General features: G+C 50.3%; 1 protein-coding gene across 1 annotated transcript in view; it reads right to left on the bottom strand.

Moving 5' to 3' along the window:
* LOC127918499 (caskin-1-like) overlaps positions 1–13,871 on the bottom strand; it is a 66,811-nt gene that overhangs the window by 27,545 nt on the left and 25,395 nt on the right. Inside the window, exon 5 of the mRNA XM_052501829.1 lies at positions 13,077–13,223. Coding sequence (XP_052357789.1) covers positions 13,077–13,223 — 147 coding nt within the window. The remainder of the gene's footprint in view (positions 1–13,076; positions 13,224–13,871) is intronic.

Below are 13,871 nucleotides of genomic sequence, written 5' to 3'. Positions count from 1 at the left end.
AACCAGCACTGGGTCACCAAATAACCCCAGTGCGTCTGTCCACTACTTAACCAGCACTGGGTCACCAAATAACCCCAGTGTGTCTGTCCACTACTTAACCAGCACTGGGTCACCAAATAACCCCAGCGTGTCTGTCCACTACTTAACCAGCACTGGGTCACCAAATAACCCCAGTGTGTCTGTCCACTACTTAACCAGCACTGGGTCACCAAATAACCCCAGTGTGTCTGTCCACTACTTAACCAGCACTGGGTCACCAAATAACCCCAGCGTGTCTGTCCACTACTTCACTGGGTCTGGGTCACCAAATAACCCCAGTGTGTCTGTCCACTACTTAACCAGCACTGGGTCACCAAATAACCCCAGCGTGTCTGTCCACTACTTAACCAGCACTGGGTCACCAAATAACCCCAGTGTGTCTGTCCACTACTTAACCAGCACTGGGTCACCAAATAACCCCAGCGTGTCTGTCCACTACTTAACCAGCACTGGGTCACCAAATAACCCCAGTGTGTCTGTCCACTACTTCACTGGGTCACCAAATAACCCCAGTGTGTCTGTCCACTACTTAACCAGCACTGGGTCACCAAATAACCCCAGTGTGTCTGTCCACTACTTCACTGGGTCACCAAATAACCCCAGTGTGTCTGTCCACTACTTAACCAGCACTGGGTCACCAAATAACCCCAGTGTGTCTGTCCACTACTTAACCAGCACTGGGTCACCAAATAACCCCAGTGTGTCTGTCCACTACTTAACCAGCACTGGGTCACCAAATAACCCCAGCGTGTCTGTCCACTACTTAACCAGCACTGGGTCACCAAATAACCCCAGCGTGTCTGTCCACTACTTAACCAGCACTGGGTCACCAAATAACCCCAGTGTGTCTGTCCACTACTTAACCAGCACTGGGTCACCAAATAACCCCAGCGTGTCTGTCCACTACTTAACCAGCACTGGGTCACCAAATAACCCCAGTGTGTCTGTCCACTACTTAACCAGCACTGGGTCACCAAATAACCCCAGTGTGTCTGTCCACTACTTAACCAGCACTGGGTCAAAATAACCCCAGTGTGTCTGTCCACTACTTAACCAGCACTGGGTCACCAAATAACCCCAGCGTGTCTGTCCACTACTTAACCAGCACTGGGTCACCAAATAACCCCAGCGTGTCTGTCCACTACTTAACCAGCACTGGGTCACCAAATAACACCAGCACTGGGTCACCAAATAACCCCAGCGTGTCTGTCCACTACTTAACCAGCACTGGGTCACCAAATAACCCCAGCGTGTCTGTCCACTACTTAACCAGCACTGGGTCACCAAATAACCCCAGTGTGTCTGTCCACTACTTCACTGGGTCACCAAATAACCCCAGTGTGTCTGTCCACTACTTAACCAGCACTGGGTCACCAAATAACCCCAGTGTGTCTGTCCACTACTTCACTGGGTCACCAAATAACCCCAGTGTCTGTCCACTACTTGACCAGCACTGGGTCACCAAATAACCCCAGCGTGTCTGTCCACTACTTAACCAGCACTGGGTCACCAAATAACCCCAGTGTGTCTGTCCACTACTTAACCAGCACTGGGTCACCAAATAACCCCAGTGTGTCTGTCCACTACTTAACCAGCACTGGGTCACCAAATAACCCCAGCGTGTCTGTCCACTACTTAACCAGCACTGGGTCACCAAATAACCCCAGCGTGTCTGTCCACTACTTAACCAGCACTGGGTCACCAAATAACCCCAGCGTGTCTGTCCACTACTTAACCAGCACTGGGTCAAAATAACCCCAGCGTGTCTGTCCACTACTTAACCAGCACTGGGTCACCAAATAACCCCAGTGTGTCTGTCCACTACTTAACCAGCACTGGGTCACCAAATAACCCCAGCGTGTCTGTCCACTACTTAACCAGCACTGGGTCACCAAATAACCCCAGTGTGTCTGTCCACTACTTAACCAGCACTGGGTCACCAAATAACCCCAGTGTGTCTGTCCACTACTTAACCAGCACTGGGTCACCAAATAACCCCAGCGTGTCTGTCCACTACTTAACCAGCACTGGGTCACCAAATAACCCCAGGGTGTCTGTCCACTACTTAACCAGCACTGGGTCACCAAATAACCCCAGCGTGTCTGTCCACTACTTAACCAGCACTGGGTCACCAAATAACCCCAGCGTGTCTGTCTACTACTTAACCAGCACTGGGTCACCAAATAACCCCAGTGTGTCTGTCCACTACTTAACCAGCACTGGGTCACCAAATAACCCCAGCATGTCTGTCCACTACTTCACTGGGTCTGGGTCACCAAATAACCCCAGTGTGTCTGTCCACTACTTAACCAGCACTGGGTCACCAAATAACCCCAGCGTGTCTGTCCACTACTTAACCAGCACTAGGTCACCAAATAACCCCAGTGTGTCTGTCCACTACTTAACCAGCACTGGGTCACCAAATAACCCCAGCGTGTCTGTCCACTACTTAACCAGCACTGGGTCACCAAATAACCCCAGTGTGTCTGTCCACTACTTCACTGGGTCTGGGTCACCAAATAACCCCAGTGTGTCTGTCCACTACTTAACCAGCACTGGGTCACCAAATAACCCCAGCGTGTCTGTCCACTACTTCACTGGGCCTGGGTCACCAAATAACCCCAGCGTGTCTGTCCACTACTTAACCAGCACTGGGTCACCAAATAACCCCAGTGTGTCTGTCCACTACTTAACCAGCACTGGGTCACCAAATAACCCCAGCGTGTCTGTCCACTACTTAACCAGCACTGGGTCACCAAATAACCCCAGCGTGTCTGTCCACTACTTAACCAGCACTGGGTCACCAAATAACCCCAGCGTGTCTGTCCACTACTTAACCAGCACTGGGTCACCAAATAACCCCAGCGTGTCTGTCCACTACTTAACCAGCACTGGGTCACCAAATAACCCCAGCGTGTCTGTCCACTACTTAACCAGCACTGGGTCACCAAATAACCCCAGCGTGTCTGTCCACTACTTAACCAGCACTGGGTCACCAAATAACCCCAGCGTGTCTGTCCACTACTTAACCAGCACTGGGTCACCAAATAACCCCAGCGTGTCTGTCCACTACTTAACCAGCACTGGGTCACCAAATAACCCCAGTGTGTCTGTCCACTACTTAACCAGCACTGGGTCACCAAATAACCCCAGTGTGTCTGTCCACTACTTAACCAGCACTGGGTCACCAAATAACCCCAGGGTGTCTGTCCACTACTTCACTGGGTCACCAAATTAATAATATTAATAATAATATATGCCATTTAGCAGACGTTTCTGTCCAAAGCTACTTACAGTCATGTGTGCATACATTCTACGTATGGGTGGTCCCGGGAATCGAACCCACTACCCTGGCGTTACAAGCGCCATGCTCTACCAACTGAGCTACAGAAACCCCAGTGTGTCTGTCCACTACTTAACCAGCACTGGGTCACCAAATAACCCCAGTGTGTCTGTCCACTACTTAACCAGCACTGGGTCACCAAATAACCCCAGGGTGTCTGTCCACTACTTCACTGGGTCACCAAATAACCCCAGTGTGTCTGTCCACTACTTAACCAGCACTGGGTCACCAAATAACCCCAGTGTGTCTGTCCACTACTTAACCAGCACTGGGTCACCAAATAACCCCAGTGTGTCTGTCCACTACTTAACCAGCACTGGGTCACCAAATAACCCCAGGGTGTCTGTCCACTACTTCACTGGGTCACCAAATAACCCCAGTGTGTCTGTCCACTACTTAACCAGCACTGGGTCACCAAATAACCCCAGTGTGTCTGTCCACTACTTAACCAGCACTGGGTCACCAAATAACCCCAGTGTGTCTGTCCACTACTTCACTGGGTCACCAAATAACCCCAGGGTGTCTGTCCACTACTTAACCAGCACTGGGTCACCAAATAACCCCAGTGTGTCTGTCCACTACTTAACCAGCACTGGGTCACCAAATAACCCCAGTGTGTCTGTCCACTACTTAACCAGCACTGGGTCAAAATAACCCCAGTGTGTCTGTCCACTACTTAACCAGCACTGGGTCACCAAATAACCCCAGTGTGTCTGTCCACTACTTAACCAGCACTGGGTCACCAAATAATCCCAGCGTGTCTGTCCACTACTTAACCAGCACTGGGTCACCAAATAACCCCAGTGTGTCTGTCCACTACTTAACCAGCACTGGGTCACCAAATAACCCCAGCGTGTCTGTCCACTACTTAACCAGCACTGGGTCACCAAATAATCCCAGCGTGTCTGTCCACTACTTAACCAGCACTGGGTCACCAAATAACCCCAGCGTGTCTGTCCACTACTTAACCAGCACTGGGTCACCAAATAACCCCAGTGTGTCTGTCCACTACTTAACCAGCACTGGGTCACCAAATAACCCCAGTGTGTCTGTCCACTACTTAACCAGCACTGGGTCACCAAATAACCCCAGTGTGTCTGTCCACTACTTAACCAGCACTGGGTCAACCAGCACTGGCACTCACCAAATAACCCCAGCGTGTCTGTCCACTACTTAACCAGCACTGGGTCACCAAATAACCCCAGTGTGTCTGTCCACTACTTAACCAGCACTGGGTCACCAAATAACCCCAGTGTGTCTGTCCACTACTTAACCAGCACTGGGTCACCAAATAACCCCAGCGTGTCTGTCCACTACTTAACCAGCACTGGGTCACCAAATAACCCCAGCGTGTCTGTCCACTACTTAACCAGCACTGGGTCACCAAATAACCCCAGCGTGTCTGTCCACTACTTAACCAGCACTGGGTCACCAAATAACCCCAGTGTGTCTGTCCACTACTTAACCAGCACTGGGTCACCAAATAACCCCAGCGTGTCTGTCCACTACTTAACCAGCACTGGGTCACCAAATAACCCCAGACTACTTAACCAGTGTCTGTCCACTACTTAACCAGCACTGGGTCACCAAATAACCCCAGCGTGTCTGTCCACTACTTAACCAGCACTGGGTCACCAAATAACCCCAGTGTGTCTGTCCACTACTTAACCAGCACTGGGTCACCAAATAACCCCAGTGTGTCTGTCCACTACTTAACCAGCACTGGGTCACCAAATAACCCCAGTGTGTCTGTCCACTACTTAACCAGCACTGGGTCACCAAATAACCCCAGTGTGTCTGTCCACTACTTAACCAGCACTGGGTCACCAAATAACCCCAGCGTGTCTGTCCACTACTTAACCAGCACTGGGTCACAAAATAACCCCAGGGTGTCTGTCCACTACTTAACCAGCACTGGGTCACCAAATAACCCCAGTGTGTCTGTCCACTACTTCACTGGGTCACCAAATAACCCCAGTGTCTGTCCACTACTTAACCAGCACTGGGTCACCAAATAACCCCAGTGTGTCTGTCCACTACTTAACCAGCACTGGGTCACCAAATAACCCTGTGGTCCACTACTTAACCAGCACTGGGTCACCAAATAACCCCAGTGTGTCTGTCCACTACTTAACCAGCACTGGGTCACCAAATAACCCCAGTGTGTCTGTCCACTACTTAACCAGCACTGGGTCACCAAATAACCCCAGTGTGTCTGTCCACCCCAGCGTGTCTACTTAACCAGCACTGGGTCACCAAATAACCCCAGCGTGTCTGTCCACTACTTAACCAGCACTGGGTCAAAATAACCCCAGGGTGTCTGTCCACTACTTAACCAGCACTGGGTCACCAAATAACCCCAGCGTGTCTGTCCACTACTTAACCAGCACTGGGTCACCAAATAACCCCAGTGTGTCTGTCCACTACTTAACCAGCACTGGGTCACCAAATAACCCCAGTGTGTCTGTCCACTACTTAACCAGCACTGGGTCACCAAATAACCCCAGCGTGTCTGTCCACTACTTAACCAGCACTGGGTCACCAAATAACCCCAGTGTGTCTGTCCACTACTTAACCAGCACTGGGTCACCAAATAACCCCAGTGTGTCTGTCCACTACTTAACCAGCACTGGGTCACCAAATAACCCCAGTGTGTCTGTCCACTACTTAACCAGCACTGGGTCACCAAATAACCCCAGCGTGTCTGTCCACTACTTAACCAGCACTGGGTCACCAAATAACCCCAGTGTGTCTGTCCACTACTTAACCAGCACTGGGTCACCAAATAACCCCAGGGTGTCTGTCCACTACTTAACCAGCACTGGGTCACCAAATAACCCCAGTGTGTCTGTCCACTACTTAACCAGCACTGGGTCACCAAATAATCCCAGCGTGTCTGTCCACTACTTAACCAGCACTGGGTCACCAAATAACCCCAGTGTGTCTGTCCACTACTTAACCAGCACTGGGTCACCAAATAACCCCAGTGTGTCTGTCCACTACTTAACCAGCACTGGGTCACCAAATAACCCCAGTGTGTCTGTCCACTACTTAACCAGCACTGGGTCACCAAATAACCCCAGTGTGTCTGTCCACTACTTAACCAGCACTGGGTCACCAAATAACCCCAGCGTGTCTGTCCACTACTTAACCAGCACTGGGTCACCAAATAACCCCAGCGTGTCTGTCCACTACTTAACCAGCACTGGGTCACCAAATAACCCCAGTGTGTCTGTCCACTACTTAACCAGCACTGGGTCACCAAATAACCCCAGTGTGTCTGTCCACTACTTAACCAGCACTGGGTCACCAAATAACCCCAGGGTGTCTGTCCACTACTTAACCAGCACTGGGTCACCAAATAACCCCAGCGTGTCTGTCCACTACTTAACCAGCACTGGGTCACCAAATAACCCCAGCGTGTCTGTCCACTACTTAACCAGCACTGGGTCACCAAATAACCCCAGTGTGTCTGTCCACTACTTAACCAGCACTGGGTCACCAAATAACCCCAGTGTGTCTGTCCACTACTTAACCAGCACTGGGTCACCAAATAACCCCAGTGTGTCTGTCCACTACTTAACCAGCACTGGGTCAAAATAACCCCAGTGTGTCTGTCCACTACTTAACCAGCACTGGGTCACCAAATAACCCCAGCGTGTCTGTCCACTACTTAACCAGCACTGGGTCACCAAATAACCCCAGTGTGTCTGTCCACTACTTAACCAGCATTGGGTCACCAAATAACCCCAGTGTGTCTGTCCACTACTTCACTGGGTCACCAAATAACCCCAGTGTGTCTGTCCACTACTTAACCAGCACTGGGTCACCAAATAACCCCAGTGTGTCTGTCCACTACTTAACCAGCACTGGGTCACCAAATAACGCCAGTGTGTCTGTCCACTACTTAACCAGCACTGGGTCACCAAATAACCCCAGCGTGTCTGTCCACTACTTAACCAGCACTGGGTCACCAAATAACCCCAGTGTGTCTGTCCACTACTTAACCAGCACTGGGTCACCAAATAACCCCAGTGTGTCTGTCCACTACTACCACTGGGTCACCAAATAACCCCAGCGTGTCTGTCCACTACTTAACCAGCACTGGGTCACCAAATAACCCCAGCGTGTCTGTCCACTACTTCACTGGGTCACCAAATAACCCCAGTGTGTCTGTCCACTACTTCACTGGGTCACCAAATAACCCCAGTGTGTCTGTCCACTACTTAACCAGCACTGGGTCACCAAATAACCCCAGTGTGTCTGTCCACTACTTAACCAGCACTGGGTCACCAAATAACCCCAGTGTGTCTGTCCACCACTTAACCAGCACTGGGTCAAAATAACCCCAGTGTGTCTGTCCACTACTTAACCAGCACTGGGTCAAAATAACCCCAGCGTGTCTGTCCACTACTTAACCAGCACTGGGTCACCAAATAACCCCAGCGTGTCTGTCCACTACTTAACCAGCACTGGGTCACCAAATAACCCCAGTGTGTCTGTCCACTACTTAACCAGCACTGGGTCACCAAATAACCCCAGTGTGTCTGTCCACTACTTAACCAGCACTGGGTCACCAAATAACCCCAGCGTGTCTGTCCACTACTTAACCAGCACTGGGTCACCAAATAACCCCAGTGTGTCTGTCCACTACTTAACCAGCACTGGGTCACCAAATAACCCCAGTGTGTCTGTCCACTACTTAACCAGCACTGGGTCACCAAATAACCCCAGTGTGTCTGTCCACTACTTAACCAGCACTGGGTCAAAATAACCCCAGTGTGTCTGTCCACTACTTAACCAGCACTGGGTCACCAAATAACCCCAGCGTGTCTGTCCACTACTTAACCAGCACTGGGTCAAAATAACCCCAGTGTGTCTGTCCACTACTTAACCAGCACTGGGTCAAAATAACCCCAGTGTGTCTGTCCACTACTTCACTGGGTCACCAAATAACCCCAGTGTGTCTGTCCACTACTTAACCAGCACTGGGTCACCAAATAACCCCAGTGTGTCTGTCCACTACTTAACCAGCACTGGGTCACCAAATAACCCCAGTGTGTCTGTCCACTACTTAACCAGCACTGGGTCACCAAATAACCCCAGCGTGTCTGTCCACTACTTAACCAGCACTGGGTCACCAAATAACCCCAGTGTGTCTGTCCACTACTTAACCAGCACTGGGTCACCAAATAACCCCAGTGTGTCTGTCCACTACTTCACTGGGTCACCAAATAACCCCAGCGTGTCTGTCCACTACTTCACTGGGTCTGGGTCACCAAATAACCCCAGCGTGTCTGTCCACTACTTCACTGGGTCACCAAATAACCCCAGTGTGTCTGTCCACTACTTCACTGGGTCACCAAATAACCCCAGTGTGTCTGTCCACTACTTAACCAGCACTGGGTCACCAAATAACCCCAGCGTGTCTGTCCACTACTTAACCAGCACTGGGTCACCAAATAACCCCAGTGTGTCTGTCCACTACTTAACCAGCACTGGGTCAAAATAACCCCAGTGTGTCTGTCCACTACTTAACCAGCACTGGGTCAAAATAACCCCAGCGTGTCTGTCCACTACTTAACCAGCACTGGGTCACCAAATAACCCCAGCGTGTCTGTCCACTACTTAACCAGCACTGGGTCACCAAATAACCCCAGTGTGTCTGTCCACTACTTAACCAGCACTGGGTCACCAAATAACCCCAGTGTGTCTGTCCACTACTTAACCAGCACTGGGTCACCAAATAACCCCAGCGTGTCTGTCCACTACTTAACCAGCACTGGGTCACCAAATAACCCCAGTGTGTCTGTCCACTACTTAACCAGCACTGGGTCACCAAATAACCCCAGTGTGTCTGTCCACTACTTAACCAGCACTGGGTCACCAAATAACCCCAGTGTGTCTGTCCACTACTTAACCAGCACTGGGTCACCAAATAACCCCAGCGTGTCTGTCCACTACTTAACCAGCACTGGGTCACCAAATAACCCCAGCGTGTCTGTCCACTACTTAACCAGCACTGGGTCACCAAATAACCCCAGCGTGTCTGTCCACTACTTAACCAGCACTGGGTCACCAAATAACCCCAGTGTGTCTGTCCACTACTTAACCAGCACTGGGTCACCAAATAACCCCAGCGTGTCTGTCCACTACTTAACCAGCACTGGGTCACCAAATAACCCCAGCGTGTCTGTCCACTACTTAACCAGCACTGGGTCACCAAATAACCCCAGCGTGTCTGTCCACTACTTAACCAGCACTGGGTCACCAAATAACCCCAGGTGTCTGTCCACTACTTAACCAGCACTGGGTCACCAAATAACCCCAGCGTGTCTGTCCACTACTTAACCAGCACTGGGTCAAAATAACCCCAGCGTGTCTGTCCACTACTTAACCAGCACTGGGTCACCAAATAACCCCAGCGTGTCTGTCCACTACTTAACCAGCACTGGGTCACCAAATAACCCCAGTGTGTCTGTCCACTACTTAACCAGCACTGGGTCACCAAATAACCCCAGTGTGTCTGTCCACTACCTAACCAGCACTGGGTCACCAAATAACCCCAGCGTGTCTGTCCACTACTTAACCAGCACTGGGTCACCAAATAACCCCAGTGTGTCTGTCCACTACTTAACCAGCACTGGGTCACCAAATAACCCCAGGGTGTCTGTCCACTACTTAACCAGCACTGGGTCACCAAATAACCCCAGCGTGTCTGTCCACTACTTCACTGGGTCACCAAATAACCCCAGGGTGTCTGTCCACTACTTAACCAGCACTGGGTCACCAAATAACCCCAGCGTGTCTGTCCACTACTTCACTGGGTCACCAAATAACCCCAGTGTGTCTGTCCACTACTTCACTGGGTCACCAAATAACCCCAGTGTGTCTGTCCACTACTTAACCAGCACTGGGTCACCAAATAACCCCAGCGTGTCTGTCCACTACTTAACCAGCACTGGGTCACCAAATAACCCCAGCGTGTCTGTCCACTACTTAACCAGCACTGGGTCACCAAATAACCCCAGTGTGTCTGTCCACTACTTAACCAGCACTGGGTCACCAAATAACCCCAGTGTGTCTGTCCACTACTTAACCAGCACTGGGTCACCAAATAACCCCAGTGTGTCTGTCCACTACTTAACCAGCACTGGGTCAAAATAACCCCAGTGTGTCTGTCCACTACTTAACCAGCACTGGGTCACCAAATAACCCCAGCGTGTCTGTCCACTACTTAACCAGCACTGGGTCACCAAATAACCCCAGTGTGTCTGTCCACTACTTAACCAGCATTGGGTCACCAAATAACCCCAGTGTGTCTGTCCACTACTTCACTGGGTCACCAAATAACCCCAGTGTGTCTGTCCACTACTTAACCAGCACTGGGTCACCAAATAACCCCAGTGTGTCTGTCCACTACTTAACCAGCACTGGGTCACCAAATAACGCCAGTGTGTCTGTCCACTACTTAACCAGCACTGGGTCACCAAATAACCCCAGCGTGTCTGTCCACTACTTAACCAGCACTGGGTCACCAAATAACCCCAGTGTGTCTGTCCACTACTTAACCAGCACTGGGTCACCAAATAACCCCAGTGTGTCTGTCCACTACTTCACTGGGTCACCAAATAACCCCAGCGTGTCTGTCCACTACTTAACCAGCACTGGGTCACCAAATAACCCCAGCGTGTCTGTCCACTACTTCACTGGGTCACCAAATAACCCCAGTGTGTCTGTCCACTACTTCACTGGGTCACCAAATAACCCCAGTGTGTCTGTCCACTACTTAACCAGCACTGGGTCACCAAATAACCCCAGCGTGTCTGTCCACTACTTAACCAGCACTGGGTCACCAAATAACCCCAGTGTGTCTGTCCTCTACTTAACCAGCACTGGGTCAAAATAACCCCAGTGTGTCTGTCCACTACTTAACCAGCACTGGGTCAAAATAACCCCAGCGTGTCTGTCCACTACTTAACCAGCACTGGGTCACCAAATAACCCCAGCGTGTCTGTCCACTACTTAACCAGCACTGGGTCAAAATAACCCCAGTGTGTCTGTCCACTACTTAACCAGCACTGGGTCACCAAATAACCCCAGTGTGTCTGTCCACTACTTAACCAGCACTGGGTCACCAAATAACCCCAGCGTGTCTGTCCACTACTTAACCAGCACTGGGTCACCAAATAACCCCAGTGTGTCTGTCCACTACTTAACCAGCACTGGGTCACCAAATAACCCCAGTGTGTCTGTCCACTACTTAACCAGCACTGGGTCACCAAATAACCCCAGTGTGTCTGTCCACTACTTAACCAGCACTGGGTCACCAAATAACCCCAGCGTGTCTGTCCACTACTTAACCAGCACTGGGTCACCAAATAACCCCAGCGTGTCTGTCCACTACTTAACCAGCACTGGGTCACCAAATAACCCCAGCGTGTCTGTCCACTACTTAACCAGCACTGGGTCACCAAATAACCCCAGTGTGTCTGTCCACTACTTAACCAGCACTGGGTCACCAAATAACCCCAGCGTGTCTGTCCACTACTTAACCAGCACTGGGTCACCAAATAACCCCAGCGTGTCTGTCCACTACTTAACCAGCACTGGGTCACCAAATAACCCCAGCGTGTCTGTCCACTACTTAACCAGCACTGGGTCACCAAATAACCCCAGGGTGTCTGTCCACTACTTAGCCAGCACTGGGTCACCAAATAACCCCAGCGTGTCTGTCCACTACTTAACCAGCACTGGGTCAAAATAACCCCAGCGTGTCTGTCCACTACTGAACCAGCACTGGGTCACCAAATAACCCCAGCGTGTCTGTCCACTACTTAACCAGCACTGGGTCACCAAATAACCCCAGTGTGTCTGTCCACTACTTAACCAGCACTGGGTCACCAAATAACCCCAGTGTGTCTGTCCACTACTTAACCAGCACTGGGTCACCAAATAACCCCAGCGTGTCTGTCCACTACTTAACCAGCACTGGGTCACCAAATAACCCCAGTGTGTCTGTCCACTACTTAACCAGCACTGGGTCACCAAATAACCCCAGGGTGTCTGTCCACTACTTAACCAGCACTGGGTCACCAAATAACCCCAGCGTGTCTGTCCACTACTTCACTGGGTCACCAAATAACCCCAGGGTGTCTGTCCACTACTTAACCAGCACTGGGTCACCAAATAACCCCAGCGTGTCTGTCCACTACTTCACTGGGTCACCAAATAACCCCAGTGTGTCTGTCCACTACTTCACTGGGTCACCAAATAACCCCAGTGTGTCTGTCCACTACTTAACCAGCACTGGGTCACCAAATAACCCCAGTGTGTCTGTCCACTACTTAACCAGCACTGGGTCACCAAATAACCCCAGTGTGTCTGTCCACTACTTAACCAGCACTGGGTCACCAAATAACCCCAGGGTGTCTGTCCACTACTTCACTGGGTCACCAAATAACCCCAGTGTGTCTGTCCACTACTTAACCAGCACTGGGTCACCAAATAACCCCAGTGTGTCTGTCCACTACTTAACCAGCACTGGGTCACCAAATAACCCCAGTGTGTCTGTCCACTACTTAACCAGCACTGGGTCACCAAATAACACAAATTTGGGTTGTTTTTTTTAATTCCCCAAGTTTTGTAATTTTTATTAAGGGTGTAATGTGAAATGATTCTATTGTGACCTCACCGTTGTCAGGGGGCCTGTTCTCTATGGACATCACTTCCTGCTGCTGTGTGATTGGTGGAGGCTTCTTCCTGGGGGAGCTCCGCCCCTCAGAGCCACGCTGCATCTCAGCCAATCGCTTCACAGCTAGCATCAGCTTCTTCTGGTGGCCTAGTGGGGACAAACCACAACAAGATATGATATGAGATAATATTGTAAGGTGTCTAATGTATAATATGTATTCAATGTAAGTGAGCCATTTCAGGAAGCGCAATGTGGCACGTCACTACTTCACAGGAGAGGCATTTGAATGTTTTTTTAAATGTATTTTTGATCAAAATGTGTTTTTTTGGGGGGGGGGAGGCATAAATGCCTTCTAAAACATGTGAACTTTCATGTGTCTTTAATGACAGACTTGTTATATCGTCTGTAAATATTATTAAAAATGGTCCAATTACTAGTTGGTTTCAGCCACGGAAAAAGTCAGGAACCTTCCCGCCAGCCCATGATTGGCTGAGATAATGAGTGGGCTGGACATGCCGAGAGATGAGTCCGGGATTGGTCTGCCATTGTAGCATGCTTCTGTCTATAACATGAGCTGCTCAGTGTACTTGCTACAGCAGCTATATAAACGTTAGCCACGGACAACTGCTCTCGACAACATTGCTGCCCTGAATTTAGCAGAGCGATCTATCGACAAATATTAGCGGGGGGAAAGCTACGCCGCCGGACTACTTTTTGGAAACCGGTCAGTGTGAACCCAGAGTGACTCGACCCAACGGGTCAGAACAAGTGTTCATCCACGTTTACGGGTGTAAG

This window comes from Oncorhynchus keta, unplaced genomic scaffold, assembly GCF_023373465.1.
Source record: "Oncorhynchus keta strain PuntledgeMale-10-30-2019 unplaced genomic scaffold, Oket_V2 Un_contig_14350_pilon_pilon, whole genome shotgun sequence".
In the NCBI taxonomy this organism is placed as follows: Eukaryota; Metazoa; Chordata; class Actinopteri; order Salmoniformes; family Salmonidae; genus Oncorhynchus; species Oncorhynchus keta.
The sequence above is the reverse complement of the archived record's forward strand: the minus strand, read 5'-3'. Positions and strand labels throughout refer to the sequence as shown.